General features: G+C 36.7%; 1 protein-coding gene and 1 long non-coding RNA gene across 2 annotated transcripts in view; one reads left to right on the top strand and one right to left on the bottom strand.

Moving 5' to 3' along the window:
- The window catches only part of smad3b (SMAD family member 3b), a 73,058-nt gene extending 56,138 nt beyond the window's left edge, over positions 1–16,920 (top strand). The window contains exon 9 of the mRNA XM_041858240.2: positions 16,194–16,920. Within this exon, the coding sequence (XP_041714174.1) occupies positions 16,194–16,317 (124 nt within the window). The 3' untranslated portion in view covers positions 16,318–16,920. The remainder of the gene's footprint in view (positions 1–16,193) is intronic.
- Positions 16,921–21,046: 4,126 nt separating this feature from the next.
- Positions 21,047–22,087, bottom strand: LOC123481962. The gene is made up of 2 exons (XR_006657478.1): positions 21,493–22,087; positions 21,047–21,147 (listed from the first exon to the last, which is right to left on the bottom strand). It is a non-coding gene; the product is annotated as an uncharacterized LOC123481962 (long non-coding RNA).
- Between the last annotated feature and the right edge of the window lie 2,045 nt (positions 22,088–24,132).

The raw sequence follows: 24,132 nt of genomic DNA, 5'->3' as shown, positions 1-24,132 counted from the left end.
TAAACCAGTGTGTCCTCCTCCTCCTCCTCTAGATAAACCAGTGTGTCCTCCTCCTCCTCCTCCTCCTCCTCTAGATAAACCAGTGTGTCCTCCTCCTCCTCCTCCTCTAGATAAACCAGTGTGTCCTCCTCCTCCTCCTCCTCTAGATAAACCAGTGTGTCCTCCTCCTCCTCCTCCTCTAGATAAACCAGTGTGTCCTCCTCCTCCTCCTCCTCCTCTAGATAAACCAGTGTGTCCTCCTCCTCCTCCTCCTCTAGATAAACCAGTGTGTCCTCTTCCTCCTCCTCCTCCTCTAGATAAACCAGTGTGTCTTCCTCCTCCTCCTCCTCTAGATAAACCAGTGTGTCCTCCTCCTCCTCCTCCTCTAGATAAACCAGTGTGTCCTCCTCCTCCTCCTCCTCTAGATAAACCAGTGTGTCCTCCTCCTCCTCCTCCTCCTCTAGATAAACCAGTGTGTCCTCCTCCTCCTCCTCTAGATAAACCAGTGTGTCCTCCTCCTCCTCCTCTAGATAAACCAGTGTGTCCTCCTCCTCCTCCTCCTCCTCTAGATAAACCAGTGTGTCCTCCTCCTCCTCCTCCTCCTCTAGATAAACCAGTGTGTCCTCTTCCTCCTCCTCCTCCTCTAGATAAACCAGTGTGTCCTCCTCCTCCTCCTCTTCCTCCTCCTCTAGATAAACCAGTGTGTCCTCCTCCTCCTCCTCTAGATAAACCAGTGTGTCCTCCTCCTCCTCCTCCTCCTCTAGATAAACCAGTGTGTCCTCTTCCTCCTCCTCCTCCTCTAGATAAACCAGTGTGTCCTCCTCCTCCTCCTCCTCTAGATAAACCAGTGATACTTTAGTTGTGTTTGATACTTTAGTTGTGTTTGATACTTTCGTTGTGTTTGATACTTTAACAGTGTTTGGTACTTTAACATTGTTTGATACTTTAACAGTGTTTGATACTTTAGTTGTGTTTGATACTTTAACAGTGTTTGATACTTTAACAGTGTGTGATACCTTAACAGTGTTTGAAACTTTAGTTGTGTTTGATACTTTAACAGTGTTTGATACTTAACAGTTTTTGATACTTTAACAGTGTTTGATACTTTAGTTGTGTTTGATACTTTAACAGTGTTTGATACTTTAGTTGTGTTTGATACTTTAAGTGTTTGATACTTTAAGTGTTTGATACTTTAGTTGTGTTTGATAATTTAACAGTGTTTGATACTTTAGTTGTGTTTGATACTTTAGTTGTGTTTGATACTTTAGTTGCGTTTGATACTTTAGTTGTGTTTGATACTTTAACAGTGTTTGGTACTTTAGTTGTGTTTGATACTTTAACAGTGTTTGATACTTTAACAGTGTTTGATACTTTAACTGTGTTTGATAGTTTAGTAGTGTTTTTTACTTTAACAGTATTTGATACTTTAAAAGTGTTTGATACTTTAACAGTATTTGATACTTTAACAGTGTTTGATACTTTAACAGTGTTTGATACTTTAACAGTGTTTGGTACTTTAACATTGTTTGATACTTTAACAGTGTTTGGTACTTTAGTTGTGTTTGATAAAGCAGATACTTTAACAGTGTTTGATACTTTAGTTGTGTTTGATACTTTAACAGTGTTTGATACTTTAGTTGTGTTTGATACTTTAACAGTGTTTGATACTTTAGTTGTGTTTGATACTTTAACAGTGTTTGATACTTTAGTTGTGTTTGATACTTTAACAGTATTTGATACTTTAACAGTGTTTGATACTTTAGTTGTGTTTGATACTTTAACTGGGTTTGATACTTTAGTTGTGTTTGATACTTTAACAGTGTTTGATACTTTAGTTGTGTTTGATACTTTAACAGTGTTTGATACTTTAGTTGTGTTTGATACTTTAACAGTATTTGATACTTTAACAGTGTTTGATACTTTAGTTGTGTTTGATACTTTAACAGTGTTTGATACTTTAGTTGTGTTTGATACTTTAGTTGCGTTTGATACTTTAGTTGTGTTTGAGACTTTAACAGTGTTTGGTACTTTAACATTGTTTGATACTTTAACAGTGTTTGGTACTTTAGTTGTGTTTGATACTTTAACAGTGTTTGATACATTAGTTGTGTTTGATACTTTAACTGGGTTTGATACTTTAACAGTGTTTGATACATTAGTTTGATACTTTAACAATGTTTGATACTTTAGTTGTGTTTGGTACTTTAGTTGTGTTTGATACTTTAACAGTGTTTGATACTTTAGTAGTGTTTGATACTTTAGTTGTGTTTGATACTTTAAGTGTTTGATACTTTAGTTGCGTTTGATACTTTAGTTGTGTTTGAGACTTTAACAGTGTTTGGTACTTTAACATTGTTTGATACTTTAACAGTGTTTGGTACTTTAGTTGTGTTTGATACTTTAACAGTGTTTGATACATTAGTAGTGTTTGATACTTTAGTTGTGTTTGATACTTTAAGTGTTTGATACTTTAGTTGCGTTTGATACTTTAGTTGTGTTTGATACTTTAGTTGTGTTTGATACTTTAGTTGTGTTTGATACTTTAAGTGTTTGATACTTTAGTTGCGTTTGATACTTTAGTTGTGTTTGAGACTTTAACAGTGTTTGGTACTTTAACATTGTTTGATACTTTAACAGTGTTTGGTACTTTAGTTGTGTTTGATACTTTAACAGTGTTTGATACTTTAGTAGTGTTTGATACTTTAGTTGTGTTTGATACTTTAAGTGTTTGATACTTTAGTTGCGTTTGATACTTTAGTTGTGTTTGATACTTTAGTTGTGTTTGATACTTTAACAGTGTTTGATACTTTAGTAGTGTTTGATACTTTAACAGTATTTGATACTTTAACAGTGTTTGATACTTTAGTTGTGTTTGATACTTTAACTGGGTTTGATACTTTAACAGTGTTTGATACTTTAACAGTGTTTGATACTTTAACTGTGTTTGATACTTTAGTAGTGTTTTTTACTTTAACAGTATTTGATACTTTAAAAGTGTTTGATACTTTAACAGTATTTGATACTTTAACAGTGTTTGATACTTTAACAGTGTTTGATACTTTAACAGTGTTTGGTACTTTAACATTGTTTGATACTTTAACAGTGTTTGGTACTTTAGTTGTGTTTGATAAAGCAGATACTTTAACAGTGTTTGATACTTTAGTTGTGTTTGATACTTTAACAGTGTTTGATACTTTAGTTGTGTTTGATACTTTAACAGTGTTTGATACTTTAGTTGTGTTTGATACTTTAACAGTGTTTGATACTTTAGTTGTGTTTGATACTTTAACAGTATTTGATACTTTAACAGTGTTTGATACTTTAGTTGTGTTTGATACTTTAACAGGGTTTGATACTTTAGTTGTGTTTCATACTTTAACAGTGTTTGATACTTTAGTTGTGTTTGATACTTTAACAGTGTTTGATACTTTAGTTGTGTTTGATACTTTAACAGTATTTGATACTTTAACAGTGTTTGATACTTTAGTTGTGTTTGATACTTTAACAGTGTTTGATACTTTAGTTGTGTTTGATACTTTAGTTGCGTTTGATACTTTAGTTGTGTTTGAGACTTTAACAGTGTTTGGTACTTTAACATTGTTTGATACTTTAACAGTGTTTGGTACTTTAGTTGTGTTTGATACTTTAACAGTGTTTGATACATTAGTTGTGTTTGATACTTTAACTGGGTTTGATACTTTAACAGTGTTTGATACATTAGTTTGATACTTTAACAATGTTTGATACTTTAGTTGTGTTTGGTACTTTAGTTGTGTTTGATACTTTAACAGTGTTTGATACTTTAGTAGTGTTTGATACTTTAGTTGTGTTTGATACTTTAAGTGTTTGATACTTTAGTTGCGTTTGATACTTTAACTGGGTTTGATACTTTAACAGTGTTTGATACATTAGTTTGATACTTTAACAATGTTTGATACTTTAGTTGTGTTTGATACTTTAGTTGTGTTTGATACTTTAGTTGTGTTTGATACTTTAGTTGTGTTTGATACTTTAACTGGGTTTTGATACTTTAACAGTGTTTGATACTTTTGTTAAAGTATCAAACACTACTAAAGTATCAAACACTGTTAAAGTATCAAACACAACTAAGTATCAAACACTGTTAGTATCAAACACAACTGTGTTTGATACTTTAGTTGTGTTTGATACTTTAACAGTGTTTGATACTTTAGTAGTGTTTGATACTTTAACAGTATTTGATACTTTAACAGTGTTTGATACTTTAGTTGTGTTTGATACTTTAACTGGGTTTGATACTTTAACAGTGTTTGATACTTTAACTGGGTTTGATACTTTAGTTGTGTTTGATACTTTAACAGTGTTTGATACATTAGTTGTGTTTGATACTTTAACTGGGTTTGATACTTTAAGTGTTTGATACATTAGTTTGATACTTTAACAGTGTTTGATACTTTAGTTGTGTTTGATACTTTAGTTGTGTTTGATACTTTAACTGGGTTTGATACTTTTGTTAAAGTATCAAACACTACTAAGCATCAAACACTGTTAAAGTGTCAAACACAACTAAAGATATCAAACACTGTTAAAGTATCAAACACAACTGTGTTTGATACTTTAGTTGTGTTTGATACTTTAACAGTGTTTGATACTTAACAGTTTTTGATACTTTAACAGTGTTTGATACTTTAGTTGTGTTTGATACTTTAACAGTGTTTGATACTTTAGTTGTGTTTGATACTTTAAGTGTTTGATACTTTAAGTGTTTGATACTTTAGTTGTGTTTGATAATTTAACAGTGTTTGATACTTTAGTTGTGTTTGATACTTTAGTTGTGTTTGATACTTTAGTTGCGTTTGATACTTTAGTTGTGTTTGATACTTTAACAGTGTTTGGTACTTTAGTTGTGTTTGATACTTTAACAGTGTTTGATACATTAGTTGTGTTTGATACTTTAACTGGGTTTGATACTTTAACAGTGTTTGATACATTAGTTTGATACTTTAACAGTGTTTGATACTTTAGTTGTGTTTGATACTTTAGTTGTGTTTGATACTTTTGTTAAAGTATCAAACACTACTAAAGTATCAAACACTGTTAAAGTATCAAACACAACTAAAGTATCAAACACTGTTAAAGTATCAAACACAACTGTGTTTGATACTTTAGTTGTGTTTGATACTTTAACAGTGTTTGATACTTTAGTAGTGTTTGATACTTTAACAGTATTTGATACTTTAACAGTGTTTGATACTTTAGTTGTGTTTGATACTTTAACTGGGTTTGATACTTTAACAGTGTTTGATACTTTAACAGTGTTTGATACTTTAACTGTGTTTGATACTTTAGTAGTGTTTTTACTTTAACAGTATTTGATACTTTAAAAGTGTTTGATACTTTAACAGTATTTGATACTTTAACAGTGTTTGATACTTTAACAGTGTTTGATACTTTAACAGTGTTTGGTACTTTAACATTGTTTGATACTTTAACAGTGTTTGGTACTTTAGTTGTGTTTGATAAAGCAGATACTTTAACAGTGTTTGATACTTTAGTTGTGTTTGATACTTTAACAGTGTTTGATACTTTTAGTTGTGTTTGATACTTTAACAGTGTTTGATACTTTAGTTGTGTTTGATACTTTAACAGTGTTTGATACTTTAGTTGTGTTTGATACTTTAACAGTATTTGATACTTTAACAGTGTTTGATACTTTAGTTGTGTTTGATACTTTAACTGGGTTTGATACTTTAGTTGTGTTTGATACTTTAACAGTGTTTGATACTTTAGTTGTGTTTGATACTTTAACAGTGTTTGATACTTTAGTTGTGTTTGATACTTTAACAGTGTTTGATACTTAACAGTTTTTGATACTTTAACAGTGTTTGATACTTTAGTTGTGTTTGATACTTTAACAGTGTTTGATACTTTAGTTGTGTTTGATACTTTAAGTGTTTGATACTTTAAGTGTTTGATACTTTAGTTGTGTTTGATAATTTAACAGTATTTGATACTTTAACAGTGTTTGATACTTTAGTTGTGTTTGATACTTTAACAGTGTTTGATACTTTAGTTGTGTTTGATACTTTAACAGTGTTTGATACTTTAACTGTGTTTGGTACTTTAGTTGTGTTTGATACTTTAACAGTGTTTGATACTTTAGTAGTGTTTGATACTTTAGTTGTGTTTGATACTTTAAGTGTTTGATACTTTAGTTGCGTTTGATACTTTAGTTGTGTTTGAGACTTTAACAGTGTTTGGTACTTTAACATTGTTTGATACTTTAACAGTGTTTGGTACTTTAGTTGTGTTTGATACTTTAACAGTGTTTGATATATTAGTTGTGTTTGATACTTTAACTGGGTTTGATACTTTAACAGTGTTTGATACATTAGTTTGATACTTTAACAATGTTTGATACTTTAGTTGTGTTTGATACTTTAGTTGTGTTTGATACTTTAGTTGTGTTTGATACTTTAGTTGTGTTTGATACTTTAACTGGGTTTGATACTTTAACAGTGTTTGATACTTTTGTTAAAGTATCAACACTACTAAAGTATCAAACACTGTTAAAGTATCAAACACAACTAAAGTATCAAACACTGTTAAAGTATCAAACACAACTGTGTTTGATACTTTAGTTGTGTTTGATACTTTAACAGTGTTTGATACTTTAGTAGTGTTTGATACTTTAACAGTATTTGATACTTTAACAGTGTTTGATACTTTAGTTGTGTTTGATACTTTAACTGGGTTTGATACTTTAACAGTGTTTGATACTTTAACTGGGTTTGATACTTTAGTTGTGTTTGATACTTTAACAGTGTTTGATACTTTAGTAGTGTTTTTTACTTTAACAGTATTTTATACTTTAACAGTGTTTGATACTTTAGTTGTGTTTGATACTTTAACAATGTTTGATACTTTAGTAGTGTTTGATACTTTAACAGTATTTGATACTTTAACAGTGTTTGATACTTTAGTTGTGTTTGATACTTTAACAGTGTTTTGTACTTTAACATTGTTTGATACTTTAACAGTGTTTGGTACTTTAGTTGTGTTTGATAAACCAGATACTTTAACTGTTTTTGGTACTTTAACATTGTTTGATACTTTAACAGTGTTTGGTACTTTAGTTGTGTTTGATACTTTAACAGTGTTTGATACATTAGTTGTGTTTGATACTTTAACTGGGTTTGATACTTTAACAGTGTTTGATACATTAGTTTGATACTTTAACAGTGTTTGATACTTTAGTTGTGTTTGATACTTTAGTTGTGTTTGATACTTTAACTGGGTTTGATACTTTAGTTGTGTTTGATACTTTAACAGTGTTTGATACTTTAGTTGTGTTTGATACTTTAACAGTATTTGATACTTTAACAGTGTTTGATACTTTAGTTGTGTTTGATACTTTAACAGTGTTTGATACTTTAGTTGTGTTTGATACTTTAGTTGCGTTTTGATACTTTAGTTGTGTTTGAGACTTTAACAGTGTTTGGTACTTTAACATTGTTTGATACTTTAACAGTGTTTGGTACTTTAGTTGTGTTTGATACTTTAACAGTGTTTGATACATTAGTTGTGTTTGATACTTTAACTGCGTTTGATACTTTAACAGTGTTTGATACATTAGTTTGATACTTTAACAATGTTTGATACTTTAGTTGTGTTTGGTACTTTAGTTGTGTTTGATACTTTAACAGTGTTTGATACTTTAGTAGTGTTTGATACTTTAGTTGTGTTTGATACTTTAAGTGTTTGATACTTTAGTTGCGTTTGATACTTTAACTGGGTTTGATACTTTAACAGTGTTTGATACATTAGTTTGATACTTTAACAATGTTTGATACTTTAGTTGTGTTTGATACTTTAGTTGTGTTTGATACTTTAGTTGTGTTTGATACTTTAGTTGTGTTTGATACTTTAACTGGGTTTGATACTTTAACAGTGTTTGATACTTTTGTTAAAGTATCAAACACTACTAAAGTATCAAACACTGTTAAAGTATCAAACACAACTAAAGTATCAAACACTGTTAAAGTATCAAACACAACTGTGTTTGATACTTTAGTTGTGTTTGATACTTTAACAGTGTTTGATACTTTAGTAGTGTTTGATACTTTAACAGTATTTGATACTTTAACAGTGTTTGATACTTTAGTTGTGTTTGATACTTTAACTGGGTTTGATACTTTAACAGTGTTTGATACTTTAACTGGGTTTGATACTTTAGTTGTGTTTGATACTTTAACAGTGTTTGATACATTAGTTGTGTTTGATACTTTAACTGGGTTTGATACTTTAAGTGTTTGATACATTAGTTTGATACTTTAACAGTGTTTGATACTTTAGTTGTGTTTGATACTTTAGTTGTGTTTGATACTTTAACTGGGTTTGATACTTTTGTTAAAGTATCAAACACTACTAAAGTATCAAACACTGTTAAAGTATCAAACACAACTAAAGTATCAAACACTGTTAAAGTATCAAACACAACTGTGTTTGATACTTTAGTTGTGTTTGATACTTTAACAGTGTTTGATACTTAACAGTTTTTGATACTTTAACAGTGTTTGATACTTTAGTTGTGTTTGATACTTTAACAGTGTTTGATACTTTAGTTGTGTTTGATACTTTAAGTGTTTGATACTTTAAGTGTTTGATACTTTAGTTGTGTTTGATAATTTAACAGTGTTTGATACTTTAGTTGTGTTTGATACTTTAGTTGTGTTTGATACTTTAGTTGCGTTTTGATACTTTAGTTGTGTTTGATACTTTAACAGTGTTTGGTACTTTAGTTGTGTTTGATACTTTAACAGTGTTTGATACATTAGTTGTGTTTGGATACTTTAACTGGGTTTGATACTTTAACAGTGTTTGATACATTAGTTTGATACTTTAACAGTGTTTGATACTTTAGTTGTGTTTGATACTTTAGTTGTGTTTGATACTTTTGTTAAAGTATCAAACACCTACTAAAGTATCAAACACTGTTAAGTATCAAACACATCAAGTATCAAACACTGTTAAAGTATCAAACACAACTGTGTTTGATACTTTAGTTGTGTTTGATACTTTAACAGTGTTTGATACTTTAGTAGTGTTTGATACTTTAACAGTATTTGATACTTTAACAGTGTTTGATACTTTAGTTGTGTTTGATACTTTAACTGGGTTTGATACTTTAACAGTGTTTGATACTTTAACAGTGTTTGATACTTTAACTGTGTTTGATACTTTAGTAGTGTTTTTTACTTTAACAGTATTTGATACTTTAAAAGTGTTTGATACTTTAACAGTATTTGATACTTTAACAGTGTTTGATACTTTAACAGTGTTTGATACTTTAACAGTGTTTGGTACTTTAACATTGTTTGATACTTTAACAGTGTTTGGTACTTTAGTTGTGTTTGATAAAGCAGATACTTTAACAGTGTTTGATACTTTAGTTGTGTTTGATACTTTAACAGTGTTTGATACTTTAGTTGTGTTTGATACTTTAACAGTGTTTGATACTTTAGTTGTGTTTGATACTTTAACAGTGTTTGATACTTTAGTTGTGTTTGATACTTTAACAGTATTTGATACTTTAACAGTGTTTGATACTTTAGTTGTGTTTGATACTTTAACTGGGTTTGATACTTTAGTTGTGTTTGATACTTTAACAGTGTTTGATACTTTAGTTGTGTTTGATACTTTAACAGTGTTTGATACTTTAGTTGTGTTTGATACTTTAACAGTGTTTGATACTTAACAGTTTTTGATACTTTAACAGTGTTTGATACTTTAGTTGTGTTTGATACTTTAACAGTGTTTGATACTTTAGTTGTGTTTGATACTTTAAGTGTTTGATACTTTAAGTGTTTGATACTTTAGTTGTGTTTGATAATTTAACAGTATTTGATACTTTAACAGTGTTTGATACTTTAGTTGTGTTTGATACTTTAACAGTGTTTGATACTTTAGTTGTGTTTTGATACTTTAACAGTGTTTGATACTTTAACTGTGTTTGGTACTTTAGTTGTGTTTGATACTTTAACAGTGTTTGATACTTTAGTAGTGTTTGATACTTTAGTTGTGTTTGATACTTTAAGTGTTTGATACTTTAGTTGCGTTTGATACTTTAGTTGTGTTTGAGACTTTAACAGTGTTTGGTACTTTAACATTGTTTGATACTTTAACAGTGTTTGGTACTTTAGTTGTGTTTGATACTTTAACAGTGTTTGATACATTAGTTGTGTTTGATACTTTAACTGGGTTTGATACTTTAACAGTGTTTGATACATTAGTTTGATACTTTAACAATGTTTGATACTTTAGTTGTGTTTGATACTTTAGTTGTGTTTGATACTTTAGTTGTGTTTGATACTTTAGTTGTGTTTGATACTTTAACTGGGTTTGATACTTTAACAGTGTTTGATACTTTTGTTAAAGTATCAAACACTACTAAAGTATCAAACACTGTTAAAGATATCAAACACAACTAAGTATCAAACACTGTTAAGTATCAAACACAACTGTGTTTGATACTTTAGTTGTGTTTGATACTTTAACAGTGTTTGATACTTTAGTAGTGTTTGATACTTTAACAGTATTTGATACTTTAACAGTGTTTGATACTTTAGTTGTGTTTGATACTTTAACTGGGTTTGATACTTTAACAGTGTTTGATACTTTAACTGGGTTTGATACTTTAGTTGTGTTTGATACTTTAACAGTGTTTCGATACTTTAGTAGTGTTTTTTACTTTAACAGTATTTTATACTTTAACAGTGTTTCGATACTTTAGTTGTGTTTGATACTTTAACAATGTTTGATACTTTAGTAGTGTTTGATACTTTAACAGTATTTGATACTTTAACAGTGTTTGATACTTTAGTTGTGTTTGATACTTTAACAGTGTTTTTGTACTTTAACATTGTTTGATACTTTAACAGTGTTTGGTACTTTAGTTGTGTTTGATAAACCAGATACTTTAACTGTTTTTGGTACTTTAACATTGTTTGATACTTTAACAGTGTTTGGTACTTTAGTTGTGTTTGATACTTTAACAGTGTTTGATACATTAGTTGTGTTTGATACTTTAACTGGGTTTGATACTTTAACAGTGTTTGATACATTAGTTTGATACTTTAACAGTGTTTGATACTTTAGTTGTGTTTGATACTTTAGTTGTGTTTGATACTTTAACTGGGTTTGATACTTTTGTTAAAGTATCAAACACTACTAAAGTATCAAACACTGTTAAAGTATCAAACACAACTAAAGTATCAAACACTGTTAAAGTATCAAACACAACTGTGTTTGATACTTTAGTTGTGTTTGATACTTTAACAGTGTTTGATACTTTAGTAGTGTTTGATACTTTAACAGTATTTGATACTTTAACAGTGTTTGATACTTTAGTTTTGTTTGATACTTTAACTGGGTTTGATACTTTAACAGTGTTTGATTCTTTAACAGTGTTTGATACTTTAACTGGGTTTGATACTTTAGTTCAGTTTGATACTTTAACAGTGTTTGATACTTTAGTAGTGTTTTTTACTTTAACAGTATTTTATACTTTAACAGTGTTTGATACTTTAGTTGTGTTTGATACTTTAACAATGTTTGATACTTTAGTAGTGTTTGATACTTTAACAGTATTTGATACTTTAACAGTGTTTGGTACTTTAGTTGTGTTTGATAAACCAGATACTTTAACAGTGTTTGGTACTTTAACATTGTTTGATACTTTAACAGTGTTTGGTACTTTAGTTGTGTTTGATAAACCAGATACTTTAACAGTGTTTGGTACTTTAACATTGTTTGATACTTTAACAGTGTTTGGTACTTTAGTTGTGTTTGATACTTTAACAGTGTTTGATACATTAGTTTGATACTTTAACATTGTTTGATACTTTAGTTGTTTTTGATACTTTAGTTGTGTTTGATACTTTAACTGGGTTTGATACTTTTGTTAAAGTATCAAACACAACTGTGTTTGATACTTTAGTTGTGTTTGATACTTTAACAGTGTTTGATACTTTAGTAATGTTTGATACTTTAACAGTATTTGATACTTTAACAGTGTTTGATACTTTAGTTGTGTTTGATACTTTAACTGGGTTTGATACTTTAACAGTGTTTGATACTTTAACAGGGTTTGATACTTTAACTGGGTTTGATACTTTAGTTGTGTTTGATACTTTAACAGTGTTTGATACTTTAGTAGTGTTTTTTACTTTAACAGTATTTTATACTTTAACAGTGTTTGATACTTTAGTTGTGTTTGATACTTTAACAATGTTTGATACTTTAGTAGTGTTTGATACTTTAACAGTATTTTATACTTTAACAGTGTTTGATACTTTAGTTGTGTTTGATACTTTAACAGTGTTTGGTACTTTAACATTGTATGATACTTTAACAGTGTTTGGTACTTTAGTTGTGTTTGATAAACCAGATACTTTAACAGTGTTTGATACTTTAGTTGTGTTTGATACTTTAACAGTGTTTGATACTTTAGTTGTGTTTGATACTTTAACAGTGTTTGATACTTTAGTTGTGTTTGATACTTTAACAGTGTTTGATACTTTAGTTGTGTTTGATACTTTAACAGTGTTTGATACTTTAACAGTGTTTGATACTTTAGTTGTGTTTGATACTTTAACAGTGTTTGATACTTTAGTTGTGTTTGATACTTTAACAGTGTTTGATACTTTAGTTGTGTTTGATACTTTAACAGTATTTGATACTTTAACAGTGTTTGATACTTTAACTGGGTTTGATACTTTAACAGTGTTTGATACTTTAACAGTGTTTGATACTTTAACAGTGTTTGATACTTTAACAGTGTTTGATACTTTAACTGGGTTTGATACTTTAACTGGGTTTGATACTTTAACTGGGTTTGATACTTTAACAGTGTTTGATACTTTAGTAGTGTTTGATACTTTAACAGTATTTGATACTTTAACAGTGTTTGATACTTTAGTTGTGTTTGATACTTTAACAATGTTTGGTACTTTAGTTGTGTTTGATACTTTAACAGTGTTTGATACTTTAGTAGTGTTTGATACTTTAGTAGTGTTTGATACTTTAACATTATTTGATACTTTAACAGTGTTTGATACTTTTAACAGTGTTTGATACTTTAGTTGTGTTTGATACTTTAGTTGTGTTTGATACTTTAGTAGTGTTTGATACTTTAACAGTGTTTGGTACTTTAACTGTACAAGTATAAACCTTGCCCACCCGGCCTGCTAAAGGAAACACTCATTTTGTTTTGTCTCAATGGCTTGACTGACAACTGAACCCTAAGCAGGCTGAGGAGAGGAGGAGGAGGAAGTAGTGGTGGGGAGTCGACTCCAAAATAATCGATTCCTCGACTCCTTGCCCGTCAACTCCCATTTCTGGGTGTCAAGTGACTCCTAAAATTCAGTATTTTTGCAACGGAGGAAACTAGTTGCTTTAGTCTACTTCGAGAACACAAACTCTCGCATCTTTCACAGCAAAGAGCGAGCGAACTAGTGAGAGAGAGAGAGAGAGAGAGAGAGAGAGAGAGAGAGAGAGAGAGAGAGAGAGAGAGAGAGAGAGAGAGAGAGAGAGAGAGAGAGAGAGAGAGAGAGAGAGAGAGAGAGAGAGAGAGGGGAGGGGCACAGCCAGGCATAGGTAGGCATGTTGTGCATCGGTAATCAAAATATGTATAGGCTATATCAATGCTGTTTCAGATTATCATTCAGGTAATTATTGAATCAGATTTAAACCTACAGGACGGTAGCTCTCCAGGAACAGGGTTGGAGTTAAACCTACAGGAGGATTGCTCTCCAAATCAAATCAAATCAAATTTTATTGGCCACATGCGCCGAATACAACAGGTGCAGACATTACAGTGAAATGCTTACTTACAGCCCTTAACCAACAGTGCATTAATTTTTTTACAAAAAAGTAAAAATAAAACAACAACAAAAAAAGTGTTGAGAAAAAAAGAGCAGAAGTAAAATAAAATAACAGTAGGGAGGCTATATATACAGGGGGGTACCGGTGCAGAGTCAATGTGCGGGGGCACTGGCTAGTTGAGGTAGTTGAAGTAATATGTACATGTGGGCAGAGTTAAAGTGACTATGCATAAATAGTAAACAGAGTAGCAGCAGCGTAAAAGAGGGGGATGGGGTGGGGTTGGGGGGCAGTGCAAATAGTCCGGGTAACCATGATTAGCTGTTCAGGAGTCTTATGGCTTGGGGGTAGAAGCTGTTGAGAAGTCTTTTGGACCTAGACTTGGCACTCCGGTACCGCTTGCCGTGCGGTAGCAGAGAGAACAGTCTATGACTAGGGTGGCTGGAGTCTTTGACAATTTTGAGGGCTTTCCTCTGACACCGCCTGGTATAGAGGTCCTGGATGGCAGGAAGCTTGGCCCCATTGATGTACTGTGCCGTACGCACTACCCTCTGTAGTGCCTTGCGGTCGGAGGCCAAGCAGTTGCCATACCAGGCGGTGATGCAACCAGTCAGGATGCTCTCGATGGTGCAGCTGTAGAATTTTTTGAGGATCTGAGGACCCATGCCAAATCTTTTCAGTCTCCTGAGGGGGAATAGGCTTTGTCGTGCCCTCTTCACGACTGTCTTGGTGTGTTTGGACCATGATAGTTTGTTGGTGATGTGGACACCAAGGAACTTGAAGCTCTCAACCTGTTCCACTACAGCCCCGTCGATGAGAACAGGGTTGGAGTTAAACCTACAGGAGGGTTGCTCTCCAGGAACAGGGTTGGAGTTAAACCTACAGGAGGGTTGCTCTCCAGGAACAGGGTTGGAGTTAAACCTACAGGAGGGTTGCTCTCCAGGAACAGGGTTGGAGTTAAACCTACGTGTGTGTTCATCCATTTCAGCGTGTTTTGGGAGTCGAGCAAGCGTCGACTCCTTCGACTCCAACCACAGGAGTCCGAGTCGACTCCTACGACTCCAACCACAGGAGTCCGAGCCGACTCCTACGACTCCAACCACAGCAGTCCGAGCCGACTCCTACGACTCCAACCACAGGAGTCCGAGCCGACTCCTACGACTCCAACCACAGGAGTCTGAGCCGACTCCTACGACTCCAACCACAGGAGTCCGAGCCGACTCCTACGACTCCAACCACAGGAGTCCGAGCCGACTCCTACGACTCCAACCACAGGAGTCCGAGCCGACTCCTACGACTCCAACCACATGAGTCCGAGCCGACTCCTACGACTCCAACCACATGAGTCCGAGCCGACTCCTACGACTCCAACCACAGGAGTCCGAGTCGACTCCTACGACTCCAACCACAGGAGTCCGAGTCGACTCCTACGACTCCAACCACAGGAGTCCGAGCCGACTCCTACGACTCCAACCACAGGAGTCCGAGCCAACTCCTACGACTCCAACCACAGGAGTCCGAGCCAACTCCTACGACTCCAACCACAGGAGCCAGAGTGGACTCCAGAAATCCTGGATTCGTACCACTAGGAGGAAGGAGGATAAATACAGTAAAAAAGAGAGAGAGTGTTGCTCAGTGTGTTTGTGTGTGCACTTTGTGTGTACTTTGTGTGTGTGTGCACTTTGTGTGTGTGTGTGCGCACTTTGCGTGTGTGTGTGTGTGTGCTCCGTGGCAGCGACAGACTTGGAGAGGAGGGAAAGAGTGAGAGGAAGGGTGAGAGAGAGTTGACTAACGGGGGAGGAATGTAGGTGGCATGTGGTGGTGCGGCAGAGGACGTGGGGGCGGGAGGGAGAGAGAGAGGTGATCGTGTTCAGACGGGCTAGAGCACACGGAAGGGGATTCCCACTGGACTCTCACTGGCCTCACTGCCCTGGGTCACGTTTCAAACACACAACTAGCAAAACAGACTTAGTAGAACCACGTTTCAAACACAAGACGTAGGTAGAAAACTTAATTAGATTTGAGATGCAGGCTAAACATCAGTTAAACAGACATGAGATTCCACTTTCTCTTGATAAAAATGGTTTGATTTATGAAATGTTGTTGATTCAGGGTGGTGCTGTTGAAATGTTATCTGTAATGTTTACTAGCTAGTGATAAACCAGCTTCATGTTTACTAGCTAGTGATAAACCAGCTTCATGTTTACTAGCTAGTGATAAACCAGCTTCATGTTTACTAGCTAGTGATAAACCAGCTTCATGTTTACTAGCTATGTTTTATACAAAAGATGAACACATTTTCATGACTCTCTCTCTCTCCCCCCTCTCTCCCCCCTCTCCCCTCTCTCCCCCAGGCGACAGACCGTAACCAGTACCCCGTGTTGGATTGAGCTGCACCTCAACGGCCCCCTCCAGTGGCTTGATAAAGTACTGACACAGATGGGCTCCCCCAGCATTCGCTGTTCTAGTGTCTCCTAAATACACACAACACAGGCGCGCAGACACACACACACCACACCACGACACACACACACACCACACCACACCACACCACGACACACACACACACAAAATAAGGAAAGTAGAGGTTCTCTAAAGTAAGAGGGAGTGTCAGAGATGAGCACTTAATTCAACAGGCCTTATCATTTCAAGCCCTGGATACGCGACCATTGGGATCTGGCATGATTACACACATCACAGCAACACTCACCCTCACCGTGGGACCCCATGCAGAGATAAGCACTTCATTTCACCTCACACACCCCGTTCACACTGTTAAACGTCCTGGACAGTCATTCTAAAAAAGTACCTTTTCTCTCACGGCCAACTACCGGGAAGTAGCCCTCCTTGACTGACAGCTCTTTGAAACGCCTTGTGTCAAGCAACTTGGGTGCAGTGAACAGTGTGGCAGTAATATCGTCTCAAGCTAATGTGGTGTTACACAAAGGCAACTCGAACAACATTTAAAGTGCATCCATGTCAAACATGTTTTATACGTCGCCCATTTGGGATGTCTCTTGTCCACCCAACATGTCCACCCCCCCCCCACCCCCCACCTTTTTGTTCCGTGCTGGCTGAAGACCTAGATAGCCAGTAACTAGCTAACACCAGACACAGATGAAAGGGGAAAACATAAGTATCTTTGCCATAAATTAAAAGGTTAACCTTTGTATTATATATGCTGACACCCTACAGTCCGTTTGTGGCACCAGTAGAGTAGCTATCTAGTTATATAAACCACACCCCTCTGCAAACACGGCTTCTCCGATGTTGGTTACAGGGCGGTTATTATTTAAATTAGTTAAGAGAATATCTTGTTACCATTGGTGTATTAAAATGACATTTAAGGAGATGTCACCTTTTAATAATGAATCCAAGTGTTTGACATGGAGGGGAGGGGACCAGTAAACTTTATGATCAATGTAGAAGCAACAGTCATTGTTCATACTTTGGTCATCACACTTTGATCTGGTTTCCTTCAAATATCATCACATTTCATGAAGAACATGATTTGGACTGTTCGTGACATTTTAAAGCACTTCTCAACAGTAGCGTTTAGTGTATGATGTCGATTTGATGGTGGTTTTTAACTTTTGTACTTTGGCGTTTTTGTGGTAGTGCTCAACAGCCATAGCACGCTAGTTAATGAATTCATAATCATGCCTCTACATGGGTGAGTCAGTCCATTACCTGGTGAGTTCTAGTCATTGTTCAGAGGGTTGAGTGCTGGACTGAGGTGGACAGTGCTGGACTGAGGTGGACAGTGCTGGACTGAGGTGGACAGAGGTGGACAGTGCTGGACTGAGGTGGACAGAGGTGGACAGAGGTGGACAGTACTGGACTGAGGGACAGTACTGGACTGAGGTGGACAGAGGTGGACAGAGGTGGACAGTACTGGACTGAGGGACAGTACTGGACTGAGGTGGACAGAGGTGGACAGTGCTGGACTGAGGTGGACAGTACTGGACTGAGGTGGACAGAGGTGGACAGTGCTGGACTGAGGTGGACAGAGGTGGACAGAGGTGGACAGTGCTGGACTGAGGTGGACAGTACTGGACTGAGGTGGACAGAGGTGGACTGAGGTGGACAGTACTGGACTGAGGTGGACAGAGGTGGACAGTGCTGGACAGTGCTGGACAGAGGTGGACAGTACTGGACTGAGGTGGACAGAGGTGGACAGTGCTGGACAGAGGTGGACAGTACTGGACTGAGGTGGACAGCTCTTACAGTTTATTAACATTTGTTTTTATAAGCTCATACAAGTAATGAGCTGAAAACTGAAGTGGCATTTGGTTTTACTCAGATGCAATAATGAATCAGTTTAATTGGTGCATGATGCACTATATTAGGTTGTCAGCCATAATGCTCTGTGTATAATATGCATGTGTTGTTTATTTCAAGGTACCAACTAAGCACTTTGTCCCCCAGGCTTGTTAACCGTAACGCATTGCAGGCATCTATTTTAATCTATTATCATCTATTTTCATCTGTTTGTCATCAAATGGTCTATTTTAATCCACATTATGGTCTATTTTAATACAGGTAATAGTCTATTTTAATACACATTATGGTCTATTTTAATCTATTTTAATACAGATTATGGTCTATTTTAATCCAGATTATGGTCTATTTTAATACAGGTAATGGTCTATTTTAATCCACATTATGGTCTATTTTAATCTATTTTAATCCAGATTATGGTCTATTTTAATCCAGATTATGGTCTATTTTAATACAGGTAATGGTCTATTTTAATCCACATTATGGTCTATTTTAATACAGAATGGTCTATTTTAATACAGATTATGGTATATTTTAATATAGATAATGGTCTATTTCAATACAGATTATGGTCTATTTCACAGAGTATGGTCTATTTTGGTACAGATTATGGTCTATTTTGGTACAGATTATGGTCTATTTTAATACAGATTATGGTCTATTTTAACACAGATTATGGTCTATTTTAATACAGGTAATGGTCTATTTTAATACAGATTATGGTCTATTTTAATACAGATTATGGTCTATTTTAATACAGATTATGGTCTATTTTAATACAGGTAATGGTCTATTTTAATACAGATTATGGTATATTTTAATACAGATTATGGTATATTTTAATTTATTTTAATACAGATTATGGTCTATTTTAATACAGATTATGGTCTATTTTAATACAGATTATGGTCTATTTTAATACAGATTATGGTCTATTTTAATACAGGTAATGGTCTATTTTAATACAGATTATGGTATATTTTAATACAGATTATGGTATATTTTAATTTATTTTAATACAGATTATGGTCTATTTTAATACAGATTATGGTCTATTTTAATACAGTTAACAGTCTATTTTAATACAGTTAACGGTCTATTTTAATACAGATTATGGTATATTTTAAAGGTAGGTGTAAATGCTGGCAGCTTTAGAGGTGTATCTTATTGTTATTGGTGTCATTATGGCTACTGGGTCTTCTCCCTCCTAGTACAGGGGTGTCATTATAGTTACTGGGTCTTCTCCCTCCTAGTACAGGGGTGTCATTATGGTTACTGGGTCTTCTCCCTCCTAGTACAGGGGTGTCATTATGGTTACTGGGTCTTCTCCCTCCTAGTACAGGGGTGTCATTATGGTTACTGGGTCTTCTCCCTCCTAGTACAGGGGTGTCATTATGGTTACTGGGTCTTCAACCTCCTCCTAGTACAGGGGTGTCATTATGGTTACTGGGTCTTCTCCCTCCTAGTACAGGGGTGTCATTATGGTTACTGGGTCTTCTCCCTCCTAGTACAGGGGTGTCATTATGGTTACTGGGTCTTCTCCCTCCTAGTACAGGGGGTGTCATTATGGTTACTGGGTCTTCTCCCTCCTAGTACAGGGGTGTCATTATGGTTACTGGGTCTTCTCCCTCCTAGTACAGGGGTGTCATTATGGTTACTGGGTCTTCTCCCTCCTAGTATAGGGGTGTCATTATGGTTACTGGGTCTTCTCCCTCCTAGTATAGGGGTGTCATTATGGTTACTGGGTCTTCAACCTCCTCCTAGTACAGGGGTGTCATTATGGTTACTGGGTCTTCAACCTCCTCCTAGTACAGGGGTGTCATTATGGTTACTGGGTCTTCTCCCTCCTAGTACAGGGGTGTCATTATGGTTACTGGGTCTTCTCCCTCCTAGTACAGGGTTGTCATTATGGTTACTGGGTCTTCTCCCTCCTAGTACAGGGTTGTCATTATGGTTACTGGGTCTTCTCCCTCCTAGTACAGGGGTGTCATTATGGTTACTGGGTCTTCTCCCTCCTAGTACAGGGGTGTCATTATGGTTACTGGGTCTTCTCCCTCCTAGTACAGGGGGTGTCATTATGGTTACTGGGTCTTCTCCCTCCTAGTACAGGGGTGTCATTATGGTTACTGGGTCTTCAACCTCCTCCTAGTACAGGGGTGTCATTATGGTTACTGGGTCTTCTCCCTCCTAGTACAGGGGTGTCATTATGGTTACTGGGTCTTCTCCCTCCTAGTACAGGGGTGTCATTATAGTTACTGGGTCTTCTCCCTCCTAGTACAGGGGTGTCATTATGGTTACTGGGTCTTCTCCCTCCTAGTACAGGGGTGTCATTATGGTTACTGGGTCTTCAACCTCCTCCTAGTACAGGGGTGTCATTATAGTTACTGGGTCTTCTCCCTCCTAGTACAGGGGTGTCATTATGGTTACTGGGTCTTCTCCCTCCTAGTACAGGGGGTGTCATTATGGTTACTGGGTCTTCTCCCTCCTAGTACAGGGGTGTCATTATGGTTACTGGGTCTTCTCCCTCCTAGTACAGGGGTGTCATTATGGTTACTGGGTCTTCTCCCTCCTAGTACAGGGGTGTCATTATAGTTACTGGGTCTTCTCCCTCCTAGTACAGGGGTGTCATTATGGTTACTGGGTCTTCTCCCTCCTAGTACAGGGGTGTCATTATAGTTACTGGGTCTTCTCCCTCCTAGTACAGGGGTGTCATTATGGTTACTGGGTCTTCTCCTCCTAGTACAGGGGTGTCATTATGGTTACTGGGTCTTCTCCTTCCTAGTACAGGGGTGTCATTATAGTTACTGGGTCTTCTCCCTCCTAGTACAGGGGTGTCATTATGGTTACTGGGTCTTCTCCCTCCTAGTACAGGGGTGTCATTATGGTTACTGGGTCTTCTCCCTCCTAGTACAGGGGTGTCATTATGGTTACTGGGTCTTCTCCCTCCTAGTACAGGGGTGTCATTATAGTTACTGGGTCTTCTCCCTCCTAGTACAGGGGTGTCATTATGGTTACTGGGTCTTCAACCTCCTCCTAGTACAGGGGTGTCATTATAGTTACTGGGTCTTCTCCCTCCTAGTACAGGGGTGTCATTATAGTTACTGGGTCTTCTCCCTCCTAGTACAGGGGTGTCATTATGGTTACTGGGTCTTCTCCCTCCTCCTTGTACAGGGGTGTCATTATGGTTACTGGGTCTTCTCCCTCCTAGTACAGGGGTGTCATTATGGTTACTGGGTCTTCTCCCTCCTCCTTGTACAGGGATGTCATTATGGTTACTGGGTCTTCTCCCTCCTAGTACAGGGGTGTCATTATGGTTACTGGGTCTTCTCCCTCCTAGTACAGGGGTGTCATTATGGTTACTGGGTCTTCAACCTCCTCCTTGTACAGGGGTGTCCTTTTCGGCTGGTTTCCTAGTCCCAGATTAAGCCTGCTCCGGGATGAAGTTTCCCCTAGGGTCAGCTTCCCCTCCCCCAATCCTAGTTATTAGTGGGGAAATACAAAAAATGACCCCAGATCAGTGTCTAGGGTTAACCACCCTACTCCAGCCGAGTCCTGGATAGGGTTAACCACCCTACTCCAGCCGAGTCCTGGATAGGGTTAACCACCCTACTCCAGCCGAGTCCTGTCTAGGGTTAACCACCCTACTCCAGCCGAGTCCTGGGTTTAAAAAAAATTGAGATATTCCATTAAGTCCAGGACTAGGCTTAACGTGGGTCTGGGAAACTGACTCGTTTTAGAGTTAGGACGTCTTCAAGAGGATCCGGGTCCTCCATTTCAAAGCGGTTCTATGGTGAAACACTACATAACAGTAGTCCATTGGTTCTCTCCAGAAGAATAGAGAAACTGTTTGAAATGACTGAGGTAATGACTGTCTTAGTATCAGTACTTACTGTGCCTTCGGGAAGTATTCAGACCCCTTGACTTTTTCCACATTTTGTTTTACGTTACAGCCTTATTCTAAAATTGATTAAATTGTTTCCCCCCCTCAATCTATACACAATCCCCCATAATGACAAAGCAAAAACAGGTTTTTAGAAATTTTTGCTAATTTATTAAAAATAAAATACTCAGTACTTTGTTGAAGCACCTTTGGCAGCAATTACAGCCTTGTGTCTTCTTGGGTATGATGCTACAAGCTTGGCACACCTGTATTTGGGGAGTTTCTCCCATTCTTCTCTGCAGATCCTCTCAAGCTCTGTCGGGTTGGATGGGGAGCGTCGCTGCACAGCTATTTTCAGGTCTCTCCAGAGATGTTAGATCGGGTTCAAGTCTGGGCTCTGGCTGGGCCACTCAAGGGCATTCAGAGACTTGTCCCAAAGCCACTCCTGTGTTGTCTTGGCTGTGTGCTTACGGTCGTTGTCCTGTTGGAAGGTGAACCTTCACCCCAGTCTGAAGTCCTGAGCGCTCTGGAGCAGGTTTTCATCAAGGATCTCTCTGTACTTTGCTCCGTTCATCTTTGCCTCGATCCTGACTAGTCTCCCAGTTCCTGCCGCTGAAAAACATCTTCACAGCATGATGCTGCCATCACCATGCTTCACCGTAGGGATGGTGACAGGTTTCCTCCAGACGTGAAGCTTGGCATTCAGGCCAAAGAGTTCAATCTTGTTTTTATCAGACCAGAGAATCTTGTTTCTCATGGTCTGAGAGTCTTTAGGTGCCTTTTGGTAAACTCCAAGCAGGCTTTCATGTGCCTTTTACTGAGGAGTGGCTTCCGTCTGGCCACTCTACCATACAGGCCTGATTGGTGGAGTGCTTCAGAGATGGTTGTCCTTCTGGAAGGTTCTCCCATCTCCACAGAGGAACTTTGGAGCTCTGTCAGAGTGACCATCGGGTTCTTGGTCACCTCCCTGATCAAGGCCCTTAGCCCCCGATTGCTCAGTTTGGCCGGGTGGCCAGCTCTAGGAAGAGTCTTGGTGGTTCCAAACTTCTTCCATTTAAGAATGATGGAGGCCACTGTTGTTGGAGACCTTCAATGCTGCAGACATTTTTTGGTACCCTCCCCCAGATCTGTGCCTCGAAAACAATCCCGTCTCGGAGCTCTATGGACAATTCCTTCGACCTCATGGCTTGGTTTTTGCTCTGACATGCACCGTCAACTGTGGGACCTTAAATAGACAGGTGTGTGCCTTTCCAAATCATGTCCAATCAATTGAATTGACCACAGGTGGACTCCAATCAAGTTGTAGAAACATCAAGGATGATCAATGGAAACAGGATTTACCTGAGCTCAATTTGGAGTCCCATAACAAAGGGTCTGAATACTTATGTAAATAAGGTATTTCTGTCGTTTATTTTTAATACATTTGCAAAAATGTATAAAAACCTGTTATCGCTTTGTCATTATTGGGTATTGTGTGAAGATTGCTGAGGGGGAAAAAAAGTATTTCATCCATTTTTGAATAAGGCTGTAACATAACAAAATGTGGAAAAAGTCAAGGGGTCTGAATACTTTCCGAAGGCACTGTTTCCCCTCTTAAACTGATGCTTAGTTTTGTCCCTTTTTTTGTGATTCTGTCATATAAATGTAACTGTTTGTGGAAGCGTATTATTATTGTATCCATCTTTGCTTTGTTATCCACAATCTTATAATAAAATAAATAAACAAAGTACTTTTGTTTTTGCCTACTGTCCAGATGAGATTTATTTTTATTTAACCTTTATTTAACTAGGCAAGTCAGTTAAGAACAAATTCTTATTTACAATGACGGCCTACACCGGCCAAACCCGGACGACGCTGGGCCAATTGTGCGCCGCCCTACGGGACTCCCGATCACGGCCGGGTTGTGATTCAGCCTGGAATCGAACCAGGGGGGTCTGTAGTGACGCCTCAAGCACTGAGATGCAGCGCCTTACACCGCTGCGCCACTCGGGATTGGTGTAGTGAAAGAGAGTTGAAGACCATCTTGATGGAAGGCGTATGGAGATGTGAACGTTAGCCACAAACTTAGTGGGGTCTGCTCCTACAATGTTTCAGATTGTTTTCAATCTGTAAAGCTACAGCGATAGGTTCCA

This window comes from Coregonus clupeaformis, chromosome 26, assembly GCF_020615455.1.
Source record: "Coregonus clupeaformis isolate EN_2021a chromosome 26, ASM2061545v1, whole genome shotgun sequence".
Lineage (NCBI taxonomy): Eukaryota > Metazoa > Chordata > Actinopteri > Salmoniformes > Salmonidae > Coregonus > Coregonus clupeaformis.
Note: the sequence above shows the minus strand (reverse complement) of the source record. Positions and strands in the feature narration are given on the sequence as shown.